This window comes from Triplophysa rosa, linkage group LG7 (genome assembly GCF_024868665.1).
Source record: "Triplophysa rosa linkage group LG7, Trosa_1v2, whole genome shotgun sequence".
In the NCBI taxonomy this organism is placed as follows: Eukaryota; Metazoa; Chordata; class Actinopteri; order Cypriniformes; family Nemacheilidae; genus Triplophysa; species Triplophysa rosa.
The window spans coordinates 8,550,954-8,574,036 of record NC_079896.1 but is presented as its reverse complement, the minus strand read 5'-3'; the positions used below and the strand labels follow the sequence as shown (position 1 = coordinate 8,574,036).

The 23,083-nt window shown below is 36.7% G+C and overlaps 1 protein-coding gene across 1 annotated transcript in view; it reads left to right on the top strand.

Moving 5' to 3' along the window:
- Positions 1 to 23,083, top strand: part of pde4ba (phosphodiesterase 4B, cAMP-specific a) — a 168,482-nt gene that overhangs the window by 101,468 nt on the left and 43,931 nt on the right. The window contains exons 4-6 of the mRNA XM_057339051.1: positions 14,563 to 14,757; positions 16,001 to 16,037; positions 16,135 to 16,205. Of these exons, the coding sequence (XP_057195034.1) occupies positions 14,563 to 14,757; positions 16,001 to 16,037; positions 16,135 to 16,205 (303 nt within the window). The remainder of the gene's footprint in view (positions 1 to 14,562; positions 14,758 to 16,000; positions 16,038 to 16,134; positions 16,206 to 23,083) is intronic.

The following is a 23,083-nucleotide window of genomic DNA, read 5'->3' as shown; positions in this document are numbered from 1 at the left end:
AGGTGTTTGAAGGGTGCTTATTTTACAGTTCTTTGAACCACATAATAAGATGCTTGATCCTGACCAGTCAATCATCTCTCTTTTCATAACAAGCAGGATATACAGTAATGTGCATTCACCCAGTTTCTAATACTAAATAAACCACTTCAGGGCAATCCAGTAATTATTCATGTTGTAATGAATTTATCTTTTTAAAATAACTTGCTGACCACATTAATCTGTGCATATTCAACCTGTACTGACCATTTTACTCTATATTGACATCCAGCGTTGGTTCAGCCTTTAAAAAAAATATTTTTAATTCACAGCTCCACTTTTCCATCTTTCATGTCGTCTTACTAATCTAAGTGTGATATATCGCCTACAGTGGAAATGTGATTGATCTCATGTGGTCAGATCATGTGATTTATTTGCTCAATCATAAACTACATCACATACTAGCAGTAGACAGCAGATATAGGGTCAAATTTATCATAACATAAAAAGCAGTTTTTAGTCGTTTTTGGAGATTAGCATGCTTTTACTGGATGTAAGCAGCTGGAATGTAAGTATCATTCTTTGCTTTTGCCAGTCAGATAAGGCTTTGTAGAAAAAACAGTAAAAACCGGGATCTCGAATAGCATCTTCACAGTGAAAGCCCTCTACCATTCATCTACCAATCTGATGCCTAAGCCAGTAATTCCACACCTTCCCCTGTCATTTTATCTCCATTTTTATTTACTCCCATCAGTTTGTTTGTCTTTATCTATTTTTTCCTTTGTGTCAACCTTTTTTACGGTTTAGTTTTTATTTTGTTTTACTTGTTCTAACAGTCCCAAACATGACAATTCTATCATTGTTTCTTAACCCCATAGTGATATAATTGATGACTTTCCAACAAATTTGCATGAATTCTTTTTTTGCAGCAGTGATGTTTTGCTTAGGGGTGGGGCTTCATTTTGCCTTTGTCAAATAATCATAAATTTAGTGTGTATCCACTTATGTTGTGGGGTCCTCTATCTCTCCTTGACTATATTCTCTTTGACTGTCTTAAACCTGTCAAACAGTCATCAACGAAGAAGATATGTGTAAAGTTGTGTTTAATGGACTTATACAGAGCAGGAAACAGAGCCTTATTCAGTTTTATTAAAAGATTGTGTGTTACGTGAATAAATTGAAAGTAAATTAACAGCCTACAGACAATGTGCTTGTATTTTAGAGCAGATTGTAAAGTATTTTCCTCTAATGCCTCTTTGTGGGCCCTTGTTAATATTGTAGTGGCATTCAGGGGGGACAGTTTAGGATTTTTATTTAGTTTATGGTTCCTCTAATTTATGTTCTCTCTGTGCCAACACTTGTAATTCCAGCGATAAGTGCTCACACAGCTGAAGATGTGGGACTTCTAACACATTCTGTTCATCTCACAGTTCATTTGCGATTTTAAACGGAAATGACGGGTGAAGTCTTGTCATTTTTATAAAACAGGTCTAGTGGTTTTCAATAGCCAATTTCAGTCCGATTTTTCTGTGAAGTTTAACAAAACAAGCTGCTTTGACTGCTATTCTTGTCAGGAAATGTCTCGACTCCTACAGTGATTATTCAGTCATTTTTCCGACATCTCGAAAAAATCTTTTATATTTTTCTAAATATACTTTTTAAAGTTGCTTGATTATTATACGGGTGTTTTACTTATTTCAACAGATAAATTGTCTGAAAACGTGATTAAAATGAAAATTATGAGAGGAGTTGCACTGAGCTTTTATAAATTGTGGAGATGTGGTGATCTAGTGGTGAGGTCATAAATCGCAACCAATGGCTCACTCTGTATTGTTTTATGTTTAACTCATTATAGTCTCTCTCGCTGCTTTGTATTTACTGTGGAGCCAATAAAACCATTAATTTAGCTTGTAAATCTTTTCATTCTTTTATGCATCAGTAATGAATTTGGTAGCTCCTGCAGAAGTCACTTTGAGGATAACTGAGGATACAAGGATGAAAAGTATGAAGGTTGATGTGTAATCAGTTCATTTAATTGCCTCAAAACATAATTACAAATCTGCTCAAATTAGCCCCACACAGTCAGAAATGAAATGGCCATGTGACATTAGAACTGGCCTGCTGTTCTTCTCCTAGATCCTGTGTGATACTGATTCTCTGGTGTCAAGTATGAAGGTTAGATGTAAATAATGGCTTAAACCGAGTAGGTTTGTTTAGTGATTCTGGACCCATTCTCCACTTACTCTGAGATACATGTAGGTGTCTTAGATCAGCACTTTTTTTTTAATGTCCTATCTAGACAGAATGTCTTAATGGGTCTATGGGGACAGTTCAATGCATTTAACTTGCACTAGTGATGTGTTGTGAATTTGTGCTACTCATACATGGTTCTACCATTTAACCATATTATTACTCCCTTTATAATTTTATATTATGTATTAATGTTTATTTATAATGTATATTTGATGACATCTTTTTTGCGGTTAAACTGTATTATAATTTTACTAGGGCTGTGCATGTAAATTATAATTAACGCGTTATGGAAAATTAACACAATTAAAATTTGTAGCGCACCGCCCCAGACATAAGTAGGTCATCTTACACTTCATACAGTTGACTGGTGACAAATATGATGCTGGCAACAACTTACTGCGTGATATAACATACAGAATACGGTCAGAAAGAACCTAAAGTTAAGATATCTGTGCAAAAATTGCCCTGAATGAGATTTTGTCTAATATTGATTTGATTATGCAATCACACAAACGCAATATCATAGCAGTGCTATTTTTGGCCAGAAAACTACGAGTGCACATGTCATGTTGATTTTTTACAACATTTAATTAAATAAGAAATTAATTTTAAGATATATTTTATAGACAGCATTGTCTGTCTTTCTAAATTTTCAACGAAAATATAAAAATTATAAAGCCTCAGGAGAAGTGTTCATAAAGAGTCATTTACTGCATTCCTGAACGAATTCGGTGAATCTAAAGAATTAATGACATATACCGCCACCTACTGGCAGTTTTTAATTCTTCAAAGAATTTTAACATTATTAAAATAAAAAACCATTGGTGATGGTTTGCCCAAAAAAATCATCTTATTTACATTAACTTACCCTTATGTCGTTTCAAACTTGAATTACTATTTCTTTGGGGAAAACGAAGATATTTCTTAAGAATGTTAGTTACCAAACTGTTTTGGTTTTTAATTATAATAATTCTGCTTCTGAACATCTGAAGCTACTTTCTGTATTGTCTTATTATGGCTTTAAATGATAATTTGGCCCCAAATGGGATGTGTGATTAAATTATAATTAGATAATAATAATTAGATTAATTAATCGCAAAATCATGTAATTAATTAGATTAAAAATTTTAATCGCTTCACAGCCCAAAATTTTACTAATTTGATTCAATTTTGGTGATAGTGTGATGATGCTCAGTGATTTTGATTTTGAATAATTGCTTGACATTTAAATTGAGGGTCAGTTATAAGTTTTAATTTAATAATACATAAATTATCACAATGCATTTGCCATATGCTGTGTTGTGTGTTCCCTGGATAGGAAACATATGATCTTTGCTCCGCTAACACAATGGTCTACTAACTGAGCTGCAGGAACAGAAGAATTGTACAGGGATATTTACACAGAATTCATTATTAAAAATCTTTTTATCCTGCTTATAACACAGCTTCTTTGCATCTAAGTATGTCACTGGAGCATTTGGGCTGTATCAAAATACTTTTCTACTTATAAAGTCTGTATATATTACTGTATATTAGTATATAGTACTGTATATAATGTAGTCTACACTATTCTTTAAGATCCATAAAGGGTTTCCAAGTGGATTTAAACTGCTCTTAACCTATTAAACCTATTTAGTTTTACACTGCTGCCATCTAGTGGGCAGTATGCTGTACTGTTGTCTTTACCTCATGGAGTTTGAATACTTTTTGCATGTATTTATTAAATCATCTCAGTCAAAATAATAAAGTCAATCAAAACCTAAATTGCATCACTTGTATGTTATGCATATTTCATTAGTTATACTGACAACTGCAAAGGACGTCTTTATTCGTTGAATTATTTTTATTTGAATTGCATAATTATAGCAGGTTCTTTCCCATTTTAATTTAGGCTATGACTTTCTGTCTGTCACAATCGTTTCATTTTGACGAGCAGAACAGCAACATTTTCACACTGAGTCATTCGCGGGACTCACATAATTTTTGGGCTTTTAACGTCAGCTGTGTGCCAGACAGGTCTTCCTCTGCAATTGTCTCCTGTACACTGTCACCTCAGCTTTTAACGCCGAGTTGAAATTCATTTGTCACTGCTGATTCATTTGCACTCAAGTAACACTTCATGGATGAGTAAGCATCATAGCAGAGCACTTCACGCACACATCTGTCATCTTTACGAATTACGCGGGTTCCACACCACAGTGACTAGCTCAAGTGCTTTTCTTTAATCCCACCGCCACGTTTTAGCACACTAAACAACAGATTTGTAAGACAGAACGAATGGAATGTTTGAACACGGATTTCTCTTCACGGATGGTAAAATATATTTCCTGGAGTGGATTTGAATTTTTTGGGCTGAGTATGAGAGATTTCAAAAATAAGATTATTTTCACCAGCTAGGAAAAGAAATAATAAAATCCTGACAATGTGAAGGACATCCTTAATCAAGGGTGGGCTAGTTGATATGAATATTTTTGAGAAGATGAAGTTATTATTCATGTATCTTTCGTGACCTCACATAATCCAGATTATGTGGAATATTTGTACTTGTAAAAACGCATTTGTCACACTGAAGGACTATTTAAAATGAACAAGTAAAGATGGCAAACCTTGAAAGAAATGCTCTTAATGTATCAGAACAGCCATTTTTTGAAAAGCATGTTTCTGTATTCAAAAACTAAAAATGCAACCAAAAAGAGCACCTTCATAGATTTTATACAACAACAACAACACTTAAATCCTTCTAGCAACTACACTCTTAAAAAAGGTGCTTCAAAAAGTTATTTGATGCCATAGAAGAACCTTTATGTTTCAAAAAAGGATCTTTGTGGCGACAAAAGGTTCTTCAGATTATAAAATAGTAAGAAAGGGATGGTTCTTTAAAGAACCTTTGACTGAATGGTTCTTTGTACTATGTACTAATGTTATTTGCACTACTGGATTATTACACATATACCGCATCATCTGCACTCCATTACTATGTACTGAATACTGCAATAACTCATCTACTGCACTGTTTACTTTAACTTAATAACTGCTGTCCATAATTTATGCACTTTATATTCATTGCACTACTGTTCTGCATAGTCTAATTTATATTGTACATATCCATCAGTAAATTTCTGTTTTCAGTAAATAGCCATCTGTATATAATGGTCATAGTACATTGCCACTTGTAAATTCTTCATAATTTTGCTTTATCCTGTATTTATGTATTTATGCACAACTGTATATCCTGCACTTGCTTATTGCACTTCTGGTTAGACCTAAACTACATTTCGTTGCCTTGTACTTGTACATGTGTAATGACAATAAAGTTGAATCTAATCTAAAAAATCTAATCTTTGTGGAACCAAAAATGGTTCTTCTATGGCATCACTGTGAACAACCTTTTAAGCACCTTTATTTTAAACAGTGTAACCTATTTGTTCAGAAATGGTCACTGCGTGTTTCTTTATACATATAAATATAAATAAATATATAAATATTTATTTTTAAAATAAAGATGCTTCAGAATTCCATAGAAGAAACTTTTTTTGCCTGAATTGTTCCATAGGAAACCTTGAAGGAGTAATTCACCCAAAAACAAAAGTTCTGTCATCATTTACTTACCCCCATTGACATTTTAAACCTGTATGACTTTCTTTCTTCCACAGAACACAAAATAAGATATTTTGAAGAATGCTTGTAACCAAAAACCGTGTTCCCCATTTACTTCTATTGTATGGACACAAAACCAATGCAAGACAATGGAGACCACGGTTTTTGTTTGGGTGAACTGTCACTTTGAACATTCTAAGAGACCTTTCTGTGTTTCAAAATGTTCTTTGTTTTATAAAAATCAATCTTTACACTATAAAAAAAGAAAGAAGGAAATAGTTCTTTTTAGTGAACAGTTCTTTGAGGAACCAAAAATGGTTCTTGTGGCATCTCTGTGAAGAACCATTTGTAGCACCTTTTTTTTTCATCATTTTTTGATACTCCAGGGCACATTGTGCATCAACTACCACGGCTTTATTTGTGTCTAACACAGTCATAAAGCACACATTAAACTTCTTATTTGTTCAGACACTCACACTCCTTCCTCAAAGCTCCGCCCCAGGTTTCATGTGCTGCCGGTTCTTGCGGCGAGAGCCGCGTGGAACACTTTCACAGCTGGACTTCTAAAGGAAGTGGCTGTGCAATGAAGTTAAGCTCTGTGGGAGGGCACTAAACGTTAGGCAGTCATGCAGAGGAGACGCTGGTAAGAGCTCACAGTGCTGTGTCGGGGCCATGCTGCGCAGGTCGCCCTGCCACAGAGGCAGGGTTCACTTTGACTTCAGTGAGGAAGTGGTGAGGAGGCTGCATGCATCACCATCAAGGTTAGAACTGAATGACACGCTCGACTTTCTTTAGCTTTTTACACAGACGTTTCTTTAAAGGATTATTTGGGTTATGCGGTCTGCCACTGCATGCCAACAGCACTGCAAATATGGGCCACTACTTGCCCGTCTGTCATTCTTCTGGTCTCTTTTAAACACAGAATGATCATGTGTCATCTCCTCTTGCTTGTCTTTTGTCCTTTACCTATTCTTCATCTGCAGTAGCGTGTAATATCACATTCTATATTCCCTCCTCCATTCTTTTCCCCGGTGATTTTGGACCGGGTCCATTGTGATTGTTATTGTTCCTTCAGCTGTGTGTGTGTGTTTAAGTAAATCAAGCTTTGTGTTAAGATAAGAGTCAAATTGTTCAAAGCTGGTTTAGATAACATTTTCCATCGGGCCATTGTGTTTGCAGCGGATTGCACACAACCGTCAACCATGTGATATCAACTGCTACATAAACTTGTGCTGTAATTTCACACCTTACACCTGGTCTTGCTTTGCTTTGTCTGAGTAAACAGTCTAAGCGTAATTGCAAACCTAAATAAGCTTACAAGATGACGTATTGAAGCAGTTGGAAGTAAGATTGTTTTAAGCAACCACCATAGACCACCATCATTTATAGTTCCTCTATTGTTTCAGTTAAAGTATTTTACTGAATGCAGTGAAGCACATTTAGATTTAGGAGTATAGGAGTATATTTGGCTTTAACTGTCTGTTTTGTGCTTTTAGATTTAGTCATTTTTGACCTTTTTTGGTCCCCATGAAGAAAAGAGCTTTGGTTTGGTTTAGGGGTATGTTGAGGTTATAGGTTAGAATATAAAGGTACAGTTTGTGCATTATGTGTATAGAAAGTCCCCATAAACATGGAAACCCAACATGAGTCCCCATAAACATGGAAACCCAATAAGTTTTGTGTGAGGGTCAGGTTCAGAAGTAGAGTGACAGTTATGGGATAAAATATTTGTTTGTACATTATAAAAGTCATTAAATCTAGAAAGTCTCCACAACGTATAGAAACTTAACGTGTGTGTGTGTGGACATGCTTTTATATCCCGGTGGGGACCTAAACCTGAATGCACACCAACACATGGGGACTTGTGTCACCGTGGGGACCAAAATTGAGGTCCCCATGGGCAAAAAAGCTTATAAATTGTACAGAACAATATTTTTTTTAAATCTAAAAATGCAAAACGTTTTCTATGATCTTTAGGTTTAGGGGTTGGGTTAGGGGTAGGGGATAAAATATACAGTTTGTACAGTATAAAAAACTTTACTCCTATGGACTGCCCCCATGTAGATAGTAAACCAGACGTGTGTGTGTGTGTGTGTGTGTGTGTGTGTGTGTGTGTGTGCGTTCATGTTTGTATATCCCGGTGGGGACCTAAACCTGAATACACACCAACACATGGGGACTCGTGTCACCGTGGGGACCAAAATTGAGGTCCCCAGGGGCAAAAAAGCTAATAAATTGTACAGAACAATATTTTTTACAAATCTAAAAATGCAAAAAGTGTTCTATGATCTTTAGGTTTAGGGATAGGGTTAGGGATAGGGGATAGAATATACAGTTTGTACAGTATAAAAACATTACTCCTATGGACTGTCCCCACGGGGATAGTCAACCAAAGCCTGTGCGTGTGTGTGTGTGTGTGTGTGTGTGCTGTTTTTAGTTTGAATATGTCTGTATATACACACACACATTATATATTGAAACATTCTGGTTGTCAAACACATGAATGAATATGTGAACATCTGTGTTTACACACAGCATGCTCTGACGTCGGGAGTGTGTGTGTAGAGGTCTCCCATAACTCCAAATGCCAACAAAGCTAATCTCCACATTAGGTGGATTTGTGCAGAAAGGCAGAAATGTGTGGCTTTAAAGCTTTTTCAGTGTGCCCAGATTACCTAGTTTGTGTAATGCAGATGTGTACTTCGCTGAACAAGTTCAGGTTATTTTAGAAGCATAATTCATTCATACTTATGGTGTGAAGTGACCTCATGGCATATCTAAAGATCGTCTTCATCATTTCGCCCTAAACATTTCATTACAGTGCAGAAAGCCTGGGTATAGGATACAGTTAAATTTAGGTTAAAACGCATATTTTCTAAGGAAGGTTCTGCCAATGTCCTGACCAATTTTAGAGGTGATTGTGTTTATATTTATATATCTACATTTTAGTTCAGATGTAAAGAAACACAAACTATTTTTACCAAGAAAGCTTAGACTCCACCACATCTTGTTTTGACATCCTTAAGAGGGAAATAAGCCTTATTTAGGGGGGGTCGGGCCCCACCCTTACCAGCAAAATTTGCTCTGCTCCAGCGGCGTTTTCCTGCGATTGCTCTATTAAAGCTGGCACAAACGAACATGCGTCTACATGCCGGCTAAATTCCTTCAAAACACTGTAAACATATTGAAATGTTCCCCTGACTAGACTTGGAGTCATTTGAGCAGTCCAAAGTGTGTCATGGAAAAAGTCGCAAAGCATTCTGCATTTTTTCAGCCTTGTACACTGACATTTAAAGCTCCAGAACCCTGAATGTTCTCATAGACCAGTTCATCTGAACTTCCCTCTTTCTGATGCCAGAGGAGATGTTACTTGCCCTAAAAGTCTCCTTCTTCCTTTCAAACATGTGATTATAGAAGATGCGAGTCTTAAAGGGGTCATATGGCGCGAATACGTGTTTTTCTGTGTTTTTGGTGTGTTATAAGTTGCCCATGCATGTATAAGACACGTAAAATTGCACAAACGAAAGTGTGGGAACAAAAGATGCATTCTATCTAAAAGCAAATGCTCAACCAGACATGCCTGAAACGCCTCGTGTAACCACACCCCGGCGAATCTACGTAACTTTGTAACATGATTTGACTAAGACCGCCCAAATCTACACGTAGATTCGGGCTCGAATTGATAGGGAAGTACCGCTGACATTGTATCGCCTGTCAGTACAATTGCTTTGGAACCTGATGTTCCGAATATGGTAAGAGGCGTTACATTTCTGTGAAATGCTTGCAGTATTCGACCAATCACTACGCACTGGTGAACTGGCCAATCATAGCACACCTCGCTTTTCAGAGCGATGAGCTTTGTAAAAAATCAGCGCGTTTGAGAGAGGCGGGGCAAAGAGGAGATACAAACATGCACGGTATGTGGAAAATACAGCATTTTTTAAACTTTAAATGGCGTATACACATTGCGTTACATCTAAAACAAACAATAATATTCGTTTTAGCCGTGAAATATGACTCCTTTAATGCCTCATTGTTTAATAAGTGGAGGGCTCGTCTGTTACAGTAAAGAGATTTTGAAATCCTGCCAATCTGCTCCACTACCAAAGAAAGGAACCGAAAGCAGTTTTAAAAACTTTTTTGACAGCATTTCCACAGAATGGCTTTTTACGTCAGAGTGTGAGAAACGCATTCTTATATCACTGTGTAAAGATCACCGTCCTTTTGAAGTAAGAAGGGGATATCTGTTCGCTCTTCCCTACATAAAAGTTAGTAGCCTACACATACTGCAAGCAGAAGTGAATGAGAGTCTTACTAGACAACTCCTAAGAAGCAAGAAAAAGAAACCATTCAGCATTTTGGCTGTATTACAAATCTAAACAAGCATAAACTTTATACTGTATTTAAGGTGGAAGACAACAAGCACTGTTTGTTGCGCGGGATGAACATGGTCAGCTCTGATGTCAAATACCATTTAGCTAAAAATGACTTACAGAAACCGTTGACATCACTTACCATAAACATTTTGCTTTATTTTAGAGAAATGACGGAAAAAGGAGTTAAGCCAAGCAAGCAACAGTATTGAGAAACCTGTCGATTACATTCATGTTTTGCTTAAAGGAACAGTTCACCTAAATGTGAAAATTCCCAGTCAATATTTATCTAGGCCAATGTTTTCTCAAACCTATATTACATTATATTTCATTTGTTGAACACACAAGGATGTTAGTTGGGCTGGTCACGCTGTACTTTTCAGTATAGTGAAAGTGAATGGTGACCCGGGGCTGTCAAGTGTTTTAACCAACACAATCTCATGGGAATTCATAACTATTTCACGGGGTGGCTCATTCATATGAATTTGTACATTTGTATCTTATTTGTACATTTTAATACAAACCACACGGGAAATGTTGCCATGTGACATCATTAATGTGCCAAGTTCATCAGAGAAGATTATCAATGAATAACGAATTCATTTTTTTCTCACATAAACTAATCAAATGGCTTTTAGACGACTTGGAAGACAAGCTGCTGTCACTCTTTATATAACCTCTGTGATGTGTAGTGTCATGGGAATCAGGCATACTGGTTACAGCTGAGGTCAGAGGTATCGTTTCCTGATAGCTTTTTTTTAGTCCTGACTTCTCCGGGGAGATGAAATGACCCAGAGCGTGTTCTACTCTAGACACGATACTGCGTGTAAACAAGGTCTAATAGGCTACCATTTAATCGTTGTTACAAACAGTCCTCGCAGGGATTTACGTGACATTGCGAAACGTGTGGGGTTGTGCCATGAGAAAGCTAACTGAATGTAGCCATGAAGTGAACTGTCATGTTATCATATTACAAGCCACTCAAAAACCCACAAAACTGCCATTCAACCTGTAATAGCAGCAGCCTGTCACCATGTAAAATAAACCGGTAATGCTTTACAATAAGGTTCCATTTGTTAACGTTAGTTAGTTGACTTTTTCATTTTAGTTGATGTTAAGTGTTAACATTAACTAATACATTCATTTTCCAAATCCAAAATTGTATCTATTAACATATCCAAGTAAATATTGAACAATTATATTTATATTGATTTAACTGACATTATCAAAGACGAATAATTTTTCCAACAATATGTTGCTCATTGTTAATTCATGTTAGTTGATGCATTAATGTTAGTTAATGAGATCTTATTAGTGTAATAGTGTTAAGTGTTACCAGTAAATCAGATATAATTCTCCTAATGACACTAAACTACAGTTTATCTGGCTTTGTGATCTCTTTTTTATAAGTAAAGTAAAGTCTAGGACTATGCCTATTTTTGCTTTGCATAAATTAGATGTTGCAATGTTACATTTTCTGTCTGCTTTTATATCAATGTTTATATTATTTTTTAATAACAAATATTTTTCAATCCGTAGTAAGTCATAAACTCGGGACTGTAATGCATGACAGCAAACAATCACAACAAAACAAAACAAATCAGAACAGGACAAAGACAACTGAAAACAACAAAAAAGACAAGAGAAACAAAAGACAGCAGAAACAAATACAACAGAATGAGGGATGTATTGATAGCAGTCACGTAACAGAGAATGCAAACATTTGAATAACACCGAGTAAACAGATGCTTGTTTGAAGATGAGAAGAGATGAAATGTCACAGAGATGCTGATGGAGGGAATTTCAGTATCTGGGAGGCTGTAGAGCTACAAGACCTACAGTACAACCAAAAAAGGACTATCTGGGAACTTGGGAACAGTTGACTCTATAGGACCCTAAAAATCGTACAGAGGAGTAAAAATGATTCTGATTTGCTAAATATTATTTGTATGGAGAAATGACCACAGTAGTAACAACTACCTTGTACATAATACAGTGAATTTCATCTTCTATTTTGAAATATAAAAATATTTATTATCTCTGAAAAATGTGTCTTTTTTATTTATAACAAAGTAAAGTACAAACTACCCAAAGTAAGTCCAGAGTGATATGTGCAGACTTTTTTGTGTTGTACTGTGTTGACCATGAGCCCACCTGTACAAACTTTGAATTTGATCTCATAACAATTTCTCTCTTTCCTTCATTTTAGATCTCATTCTTCAGCTAATCACATTCATGTGTAAATGCCCACATGACACGTGTCAGTTCAGTTGTCTCAAAATAAAGGCCTTGTCCATTGACATACAATAACATTTTACACAGAGCACCAGCAGAGATTACAGTGATATCACATGTGTCAGTGATATCACAGTGTTGATTATTGCCATGAATGGCAGTCTAACAGGAAAGAGCAACACAATTAGCAGGATGTTGACTTTAGTGTTAGTGTGTGTTATCAGACACCGGGTCTCCAGCGTGGACTGGGTCACTCGGTAACCTGAACCTGTGTTTGTTGGTCACTAGGTGAGTCATAAGGCCCAATGTCACTGAAGAAATGTTGTGTTATCATGTAACATAATGGCATTATCCAAATCATGTGTGTGGGACGTGTGTGTACATTGTACTGTAGAATGTTCCCATTATACTTTTTCATTGCCCTTGACTCTCTGTTATACAGTTACATTCAGAGTTGTGTTAAAATTCCCCGTCAACCGGAAGTTGCGATCGTTTTTACTTCCGTATTTTGACGCATTTCTGAGCGAAATGGAATTTCTAATGAGAAAAAATGTGGGCGTGGCTTTCGTCTTTCTCTGGAATTTGATTGGATGTATAAAAACAGCCATTGCATTTTGAAATTGAACTGGCGGCGGACTGACAATTGAAGGGGAGGAGTTAACAGATGCTCCGCCCAAGCCGTCTAACATACGTCATTTAAGATGGATAGTCATTACAGGACGGAAGTGCATTTTCAGATTTTAACTGAAGATTATGAGGGCACACGAAGTTTAAAAAGAGAAAAATCCACATTGATAAATAGGGATGTAACGATTCACTCAGCTCACGATGCGATGCGAGTCATGATTCTGATCTCACGATGCGATTTATTCACGATTTACTCACTATTTATTTTTACAAAATGAGTTGAAACAAATTAGAAATGAACAACTTCCCTTGCATTATTTCTTAAATGCTTCACGTTTCTTTGTATGATAAAATAATGTTTTATTTCAAATAACAAAACTAAACTGCAATTTTATAACAAATTAATAATAGAAAAAGTCTCTTTAATATAAACAAACTAATACTGTCTGAGCTTTTCTTGGATTTTTTTGCATTTAAAAAATAACAGCATGTCCACGTTTAGATTTGCAGTGAAAATAGCGGCCCCTGCTGTTCAAAAAATGTATTGCGATTCAGTTCACACCTCAACCGATTTGAATCGTCACTCATTATAACCGCTTTTCAACCGGCTCACGGTGAATCGTTACATCCCTATACATCCATCCTTTAATGTAATGTTATAATATAAAAATAAATCCAGTCAGGTGGTCAAAATTATTGGTCATTGGTCAAAAGAATGGGAACGCTGTATTCATGAATTGTGTTATATCTTTTATTTGTGTGTTTAGGTTTTTCCTTTTGCCAAGACTTTTAAAAAAGTACAGTAGTTAAACTTTAAACAACAGCAGCTAAACAAGGAACAAAGTTTTTTCTTGTTCTTTCTTTTGGCTTTGTTTTACTTTGATGCATTTGAGAAACAAAAGCGCAACAGTCAGAAGGTCACCAAACCTCCGGCGCTCGGAGCGTAAAGCGCATCACTACATCCTCTCAGTTAGCTCTGATATCAGGAGCACATCAGAACCGAACACAAGCTACTTTAGACATTGTTTATTTGAGTTGAGCGTAATGTGTTTCCCTTGCTTCTGTTCTGTTTGATGTGGGCTGAGGCCATCTCCACCATGTTTCCTGAGAGTTGGAAAGATGAGACATGCTTCCGTCCAGAGCGCTGGGAATCTTTAAGACTTTCCAGAACTCTGCTCTCAGGGATGGTCTTTGAAAATTTTCATAAAGTGAAAAATGATTGCTGTGTTCGTACTACTGAACGAGCAGTTTAAATATTAAATAATAAAGTATTGTAGTACATTAAGGGAACATGTTGTACTGTACAGTATATGCTGACTACAGTGTTTTTAAAACTGCTCTAGTTTTTCTTCTTTTTCTTTAAAGAATATTTTTTTATTTTATTTATTTCTATTATCATTTTCTATAAAAATGATGTTTAAATGTCTTCAGTTTGTATAATTTTAGATGCTTTTTAAATATTTGCATGCCATAATAATGTTTTTTTTCTGTACTATTGCAGTTTTGATGTGGAAAATGGCCCGTCTGCGAGCTGTAGTCCTTTGGACCCCCAGGCCTCTCCAGGTTCTGGTCTGGTCCTTCACACGAACTTTCCTGGCCACAACCAGCGACGAGAGTCCTTCCTCTACCGCTCGGACAGTGACTATGACCTCTCACCAAAGTCTATGTCTCGAAATTCTTCGGTCGCCTCAGAACTGTGAGTATCATTGTCTTGTTACACCTAGTAAACGTGATGTAGATAAGTTTGGTGGTGTTTTGTTTTCAATGTGACCATAAGCTGTTTTTTTATTTGCTGAAAAAAAACTCCAACCTAGGGTTTAACCAACCTAAGTATGCTGGTCCTGACTGGTCTCCCAGCATGGCCAGGTTAATCTGATTTTCTGGTTTTAAAAGAAAAGTTTGGGTGCTTGGGTAAATCAGTTTGTCACACATCTAACCATCTAAACACCTGAGAGACAAGCTAGATGAGCCAAAGACTTATATAGGCTAGAAGACCAGCTACACCAGCTTAAACATAGACCAACATATCTCATATAGCCTATCACAGTATACAAAGCTAAGGTTTTTGTTTGTTTGTTGTTGTTTTTTAAGGATAGAGAGAATAAAAAAGAGATAGAATTCAGAACTAATCGGTCAGATGCTGACGGAAGAGATGTGTTTTCAACCAATTCTTAAAGGGGGCTACAGAATCTGCTGATCTTGTAGCAGGGGACAAATCATTCCACAAATGTGGAACAGATCCAGAGAAGGTGCGTGAGAATGATTTTTTCCCTTTTTGGGATGGCACTACAAGACGTCGTTCATTTGAGAGCTTAGGGATCTGGCAGGTATATACGTCTGCCATAGCGAGTGAAGATATGGCGGTGCCGAACCAGTGGTGGTCTTGTAGGCCAAGAGTAGAGCTTTGAATTTGATGCGAGCGACTATAGGGAGCCAATGTAACTTAAGGAAGAGAGGGGTGATGTGTGCTCTCTTCAGTTCATTGAAGACCACTCTTGCCGCTGCATTCTGGATCATCTGTAGAGGTTTGGATGTGCAGGCTGGAAGTCCAGCCAGTAGCGCATTGCAGTAGTGAAATGTGTTCATTGCCACCTTGCCAATTAAGTTTTATCAAAGGTTTGTACTTGGATAAAGGTGATAAAGATGTGATGAAGACGTTAGCACAATGATGTCAGCCAATTTATTTCATTTTTAGCATTTCATTTTGCTACAGAATTAAATGCTACACATGCAATGGAGATGTTGTGGAAATGGCCTTGTTGTGAAAATGCTCTTGACATTTTAAAAAATGTCATAAAATGGCAATGTCTGTGATAAATGTATACAGTACACTGTTGCATATTGTTAGTAGATAAATAACATTGACAAAATATAAATTTAAGTCCACATAAGCTTCCATAGTTCAAAAACTTTGTTGTTTTGTTATCTTCTGACTGTAGGCATGGGGACGACCTGATAGTCACACCTTTTGCTCAGGTAAACACTGCATGTGAACTTCACATCAGTATCATGTTGCTTTGCAGATTCAGTTTCACATAAACATGCTCTTGGTTTTATTTTTCCTTTCTTCTAGGTTCTTGCAAGCCTTCGAAGTGTCAGAAACAATTTCACTGTCTTGACCAATGTTCAGTGCTCATCTAACAAGTAAGTATTGTTGTAAAGTGTGAAACGTAAGCTTAAATGTAAATATACGTTAACACACAACCACGTATACCCTTTGTCTTTGAAAAATTAGTTACAAGACAAATCCTTAAAGGGATACTTCACCCAAAAATGAAAATTCTGTCATCATTTACTCACCTTCGAGTTGTTCCAAATCTCTATAAATGAAAAATACAGTGGTAGTTAAAAGTGCCCCAGAACTGTTTGCTGTCCTACATTCTTCAAAATGTCTTCTTTTGTGTTCAACAGAACAAACAAATAGTAATTTTTCGCACTAAGGGAGTCAATGGGGGGGGGGGGGGAGCTTTTTGGTTATAAGCATTCTTCCAAATATCTTTATCTGTGTTCATCAGAACAAATACATTTATACAGATTTGGAACTCGAAGGTGAGTAAATGATGACAGAATTTTCATTTTTAGGTGAACTATCCCTTTAAGTTTGTACAAATAAACCCACATAATGCACAGTATTGGCCTCATATGTGACCCTTTCCATTGATCTATGGTTTTGTAGGATCGGACAATTTTTGGCCGAGATACAACTATTTAAAACTTTGCAATCCGAGTGTGCAAAAAATATAAAATATTGAGAAAATCGCCTTTAAAGTTGTTAATCAGAGANGAGTCCCCATAAACATGGAAACCCAATAAGTTTTGTGTGAGGGTCAGGTTCAGAAGTAGAGTGACAGTTATGGGATAAAATATTTGTTTGTACATTATAAAAGTCATTAAATCTAGAAAGTCTCCACAACGTATAGAAACTTAACGTGTGTGTGTGTGGACATGCTTTTATATCCCGGTGGGGACCTAAACCTGAATGCACACCAACACATGGGGACTTGTGTCACCGTGGGGACCAAAATTGAGGTCCCCATGGGCAAAAAAGCTTATAAATTGTACAGAACAATATTTTTTTTAAATCTAAAAATGCAAAACGTTTTCTATGATCTTTAGGTTTAGGGGTTGGGTTAGGGGTAGGGGATAAAATATACAGTTTGTACAGTATAAAAAACTTTACTCCTATGGACTGCCCCCATGTAGATAGTAAACCAGACGTGTGTGTGTGTGTGTGTGTGTGTGTGTGTGTGTGTGTGTGCGTTCATGTTTGTATATCCCGGTGGGGACCTAAACCTGAATACACACCAACACATGGGGACTCGTGTCACCGTGGGGACCAAAATTGAGGTCCCCAGGGGCAAAAAAGCTAATAAATTGTACAGAACAATATTTTTTACAAATCTAAAAATGCAAAAAGTGTTCTATGATCTTTAGGTTTAGGGATAGGGTTAGGGATAGGGGATAGAATATACAGTTTGTACAGTATAAAAACATTACTCCTATGGACTGTCCCCACGGGGATAGTCAACCAAAGCCTGTGCGTGTGTGTGTGTGTGTGTGTGTGTGCTGTTTTTAGTTTGAATATGTCTGTATATACACACACACATTATATATTGAAACATTCTGGTTGTCAAACACATGAATGAATATGTGAACATCTGTGTTTACACACAGCATGCTCTGACGTCGGGAGTGTGTGTGTAGAGGTCTCCCATAACTCCAAATGCCAACAAAGCTAATCTCCACATTAGGTGGATTTGTGCAGAAAGGCAGAAATGTGTGGCTTTAAAGCTTTTTCAGTGTGCCCAGATTACCTAGTTTGTGTAATGCAGATGTGTACTTCGCTGAACAAGTTCAGGTTATTTTAGAAGCATAATTCATTCATACTTATGGTGTGAAGTGACCTCATGGCATATCTAAAGATCGTCTTCATCATTTCGCCCTAAACATTTCATTACAGTGCAGAAAGCCTGGGTATAGGATACAGTTAAATTTAGGTTAAAACGCATATTTTCTAAGGAAGGTTCTGCCAATGTCCTGACCAATTTTAGAGGTGATTGTGTTTATATTTATATATCTACATTTTAGTTCAGATGTAAAGAAACACAAACTATTTTTACCAAGAAAGCTTAGACTCCACCACATCTTGTTTTGACATCCTTAAGAGGGAAATAAGCCTTATTTAGGGGGGGTCGGGCCCCACCCTTACCAGCAAAATTTGCTCTGCTCCAGCGGCGTTTTCCTGCGATTGCTCTATTAAAGCTGGCACAAACGAACATGCGTCTACATGCCGGCTAAATTCCTTCAAAACACTGTAAACATATTGAAATGTTCCCCTGACTAGACTTGGAGTCATTTGAGCAGTCCAAAGTGTGTCATGGAAAAAGTCGCAAAGCATTCTGCATTTTTTCAGCCTTGTACACTGACATTTAAAGCTCCAGAACCCTGAATGTTCTCATAGACCAGTTCATCTGAACTTCCCTCTTTCTGATGCCAGAGGAGATGTTACTTGCCCTAAAAGTCTCCTTCTTCCTTTCAAACATGTGATTATAGAAGATGCGAGTCTTAAAGGGGTCATATGGCGCGAATACGTGTTTTTCTGTGTTTTTGGTGTGTTATAAGTTGCCCATGCATGTATAAGACACGTAAAATTGCACAAACGAAAGTGTGGGAACAAAAGATGCATTCTATCTAAAAGCAAATGCTCAACCAGACATGCCTGAAACGCCTCGTGTAACCACACCCCGGCGAATCTACGTAACTTTGTAACATGATTTGACTAAGACCGCCCAAATCTACACGTAGATTCGGGCTCGAATTGATAGGGAAGTACCGCTGACATTGTATCGCCTGTCAGTACAATTGCTTTGGAACCTGATGTTCCGAATATGGTAAGAGGCGTTACATTTCTGTGAAATGCTTGCAGTATTCGACCAATCACTACGCACTGGTGAACTGGCCAATCATAGCACACCTCGCTTTTCAGAGCGATGAGCTTTGTAAAAAATCAGCGCGTTTGAGAGAGGCGGGGCAAAGAGGAGATACAAACATGCACGGTATGTGGAAAATACAGCATTTTTTAAACTTTAAATGGCGTATACACATTGCGTTACATCTAAAACAAACAATAATATTCGTTTTAGCCGTGAAATATGACTCCTTTAATGCCTCATTGTTTAATAAGTGGAGGGCTCGTCTGTTACAGTAAAGAGATTTTGAAATCCTGCCAATCTGCTCCACTACCAAAGAAAGGAACCGAAAGCAGTTTTAAAAACTTTTTTGACAGCATTTCCACAGAATGGCTTTTTACGTCAGAGTGTGAGAAACGCATTCTTATATCACTGTGTAAAGATCACCGTCCTTTTGAAGTAAGAAGGGGATATCTGTTCGCTCTTCCCTACATAAAAGTTAGTAGCCTACACATACTGCAAGCAGAAGTGAATGAGAGTCTTACTAGACAACTCCTAAGAAGCAAGAAAAAGAAACCATTCAGCATTTTGGCTGTATTACAAATCTAAACAAGCATAAACTTTATACTGTATTTAAGGTGGAAGACAACAAGCACTGTTTGTTGCGCGGGATGAACATGGTCAGCTCTGATGTCAAATACCATTTAGCTAAAAATGACTTACAGAAACCGTTGACATCACTTACCATAAACATTTTGCTTTATTTTAGAGAAATGACGGAAAAAGGAGTTAAGCCAAGCAAGCAACAGTATTGAGAAACCTGTCGATTACATTCATGTTTTGCTTAAAGGAACAGTTCACCTAAATGTGAAAATTCCCAGTCAATATTTATCTAGGCCAATGTTTTCTCAAACCTATATTACATTATATTTCATTTGTTGAACACACAAGGATGTTAGTTGGGCTGGTCACGCTGTACTTTTCAGTATAGTGAAAGTGAATGGTGACCCGGGGCTGTCAAGTGTTTTAACCAACACAATCTCATGGGAATTCATAACTATTTCACGGGGTGGCTCATTCATATGAATTTGTACATTTGTATCTTATTTGTACATTTTAATACAAACCACACGGGAAATGTTGCCATGTGACATCATTAATGTGCCAAGTTCATCAGAGAAGATTATCAATGAATAACGAATTCATTTTTTTCTCACATAAACTAATCAAATGGCTTTTAGACGACTTGGAAGACAAGCTGCTGTCACTCTTTATATAACCTCTGTGATGTGTAGTGTCATGGGAATCAGGCATACTGGTTACAGCTGAGGTCAGAGGTATCGTTTCCTGATAGCTTTTTTTTAGTCCTGACTTCTCCGGGGAGATGAAATGACCCAGAGCGTGTTCTACTCTAGACACGATACTGCGTGTAAACAAGGTCTAATAGGCTACCATTTAATCGTTGTTACAAACAGTCCTCGCAGGGATTTACGTGACATTGCGAAACGTGTGGGGTTGTGCCATGAGAAAGCTAACTGAATGTAGCCATGAAGTGAACTGTCATGTTATCATATTACAAGCCACTCAAAAACCCACAAAACTGCCATTCAACCTGTAATAGCAGCAGCCTGTCACCATGTAAAATAAACCGGTAATGCTTTACAATAAGGTTCCATTTGTTAACGTTAGTTAGTTGACTTTTTCATTTTAGTTGATGTTAAGTGTTAACATTAACTAATACATTCATTTTCCAAATCCAAAATTGTATCTATTAACATATCCAAGTAAATATTGAACAATTATATTTATATTGATTTAACTGACATTATCAAAGACGAATAATTTTTCCAACAATATGTTGCTCATTGTTAATTCATGTTAGTTGATGCATTAATGTTAGTTAATGAGATCTTATTAGTGTAATAGTGTTAAGTGTTACCAGTAAATCAGATATAATTCTCCTAATGACACTAAACTACAGTTTATCTGGCTTTGTGATCTCTTTTTTATAAGTAAAGTAAAGTCTAGGACTATGCCTATTTTTGCTTTGCATAAATTAGATGTTGCAATGTTACATTTTCTGTCTGCTTTTATATCAATGTTTATATTATTTTTTAATAACAAATATTTTTCAATCCGTAGTAAGTCATAAACTCGGGACTGTAATGCATGACAGCAAACAATCACAACAAAACAAAACAAATCAGAACAGGACAAAGACAACTGAAAACAACAAAAAAGACAAGAGAAACAAAAGACAGCAGAAACAAATACAACAGAATGAGGGATGTATTGATAGCAGTCACGTAACAGAGAATGCAAACATTTGAATAACACAGAGTAAACAGATGCTTGTTTGAAGATGAGAAGAGATGAAATGTCACAGAGATGCTGATGGAGGGAATTTCAGTATCTGGGAGGCTGTAGAGCTACAAGACCTACAGTACAACCAAAAAAGGACTATCTGGGAACTTGGGAACAGTTGACTCTATAGGACCCTAAAAATCGTACAGAGGAGTAAAAATGATTCTGATTTGCTAAATATTATTTGTATGGAGAAATGACCACAGTAGTAACAACTACCTTGTACATAATACAGTGAATTTCATCTTCTATTTTGAAATATAAAAATATTTATTATCTCTGAAAAATGTGTCTTTTTTATTTATAACAAAGTAAAGTACAAACTACCCAAAGTAAGTCCAGAGTGATATGTGCAGACTTTTTTGTGTTGTACTGTGTTGACCATGAGCCCACCTGTACAAACTTTGAATTTGATCTCATAACAATTTCTCTCTTTCCTTCATTTTAGATCTCATTCTTCAGCTAATCACATTCATGTGTAAATGCCCACATGACACGTGTCAGTTCAGTTGTCTCAAAATAAAGGCCTTGTCCATTGACATACAATAACATTTTACACAGAGCACCAGCAGAGATTACAGTGATATCACATGTGTCAGTGATATCACAGTGTTGATTATTGCCATGAATGGCAGTCTAACAGGAAAGAGCAACACAATTAGCAGGATGTTGACTTTAGTGTTAGTGTGTGTTATCAGACACCGGGTCTCCAGCGTGGACTGGGTCACTCGGTAACCTGAACCTGTGTTTGTTGGTCACTAGGTGAGTCATAAGGCCCAATGTCACTGAAGAAATGTTGTGTTATCATGTAACATAATGGCATTATCCAAATCATGTGTGTGGGACGTGTGTGTACATTGTACTGTAGAATGTTCCCATTATACTTTTTCATTGCCCTTGACTCTCTGTTATACAGTTACATTCAGAGTTGTGTTAAAATTCCCCGTCAACCGGAAGTTGCGATCGTTTTTACTTCCGTATTTTGACGCATTTCTGAGCGAAATGGAATTTCTAATGAGAAAAAATGTGGGCGTGGCTTTCGTCTTTCTCTGGAATTTGATTGGATGTATAAAAACAGCCATTGCATTTTGAAATTGAACTGGCGGCGGACTGACAATTGAAGGGGAGGAGTTAACAGATGCTCCGCCCAAGCCGTCTAACATACGTCATTTAAGATGGATAGTCATTACAGGACGGAAGTGCATTTTCAGATTTTAACTGAAGATTATGAGGGCACACGAAGTTTAAAAAGAGAAAAATCCACATTGATAAATAGGGATGTAACGATTCACTCAGCTCACGATGCGATGCGAGTCATGATTCTGATCTCACGATGCGATTTATTCACGATTTACTCACAATTTATTTTTAAAAAATGAGTTGAAACAAATTAGAAATGAACAACTTCCCTTGCATTATTTCTTAAATGCTTCACGTTTCTTTGTATGATAAAATAATGTTTTATTTCAAATAACAAAACTAAACTGCAATTTTATAACAAATTAATAATAGAAAAAGTCTCTTTAATATAAACAAACTAATACTGTCTGAGCTTTTCTTGGATTTTTTTGCATTTAAAAAATAACAGCATGTCCACGTTTAGATTTGCAGTGAAAATAGCGGCCCCTGCTGTTCAAAAAATGTATTGCGATTCAGTTCACACCTCAACCGATTTGAATCGTCACTCATTATAACCGCTTTTCAACCGGCTCACGGTGAATCGTTACATCCCTATACATCCATCCTTTA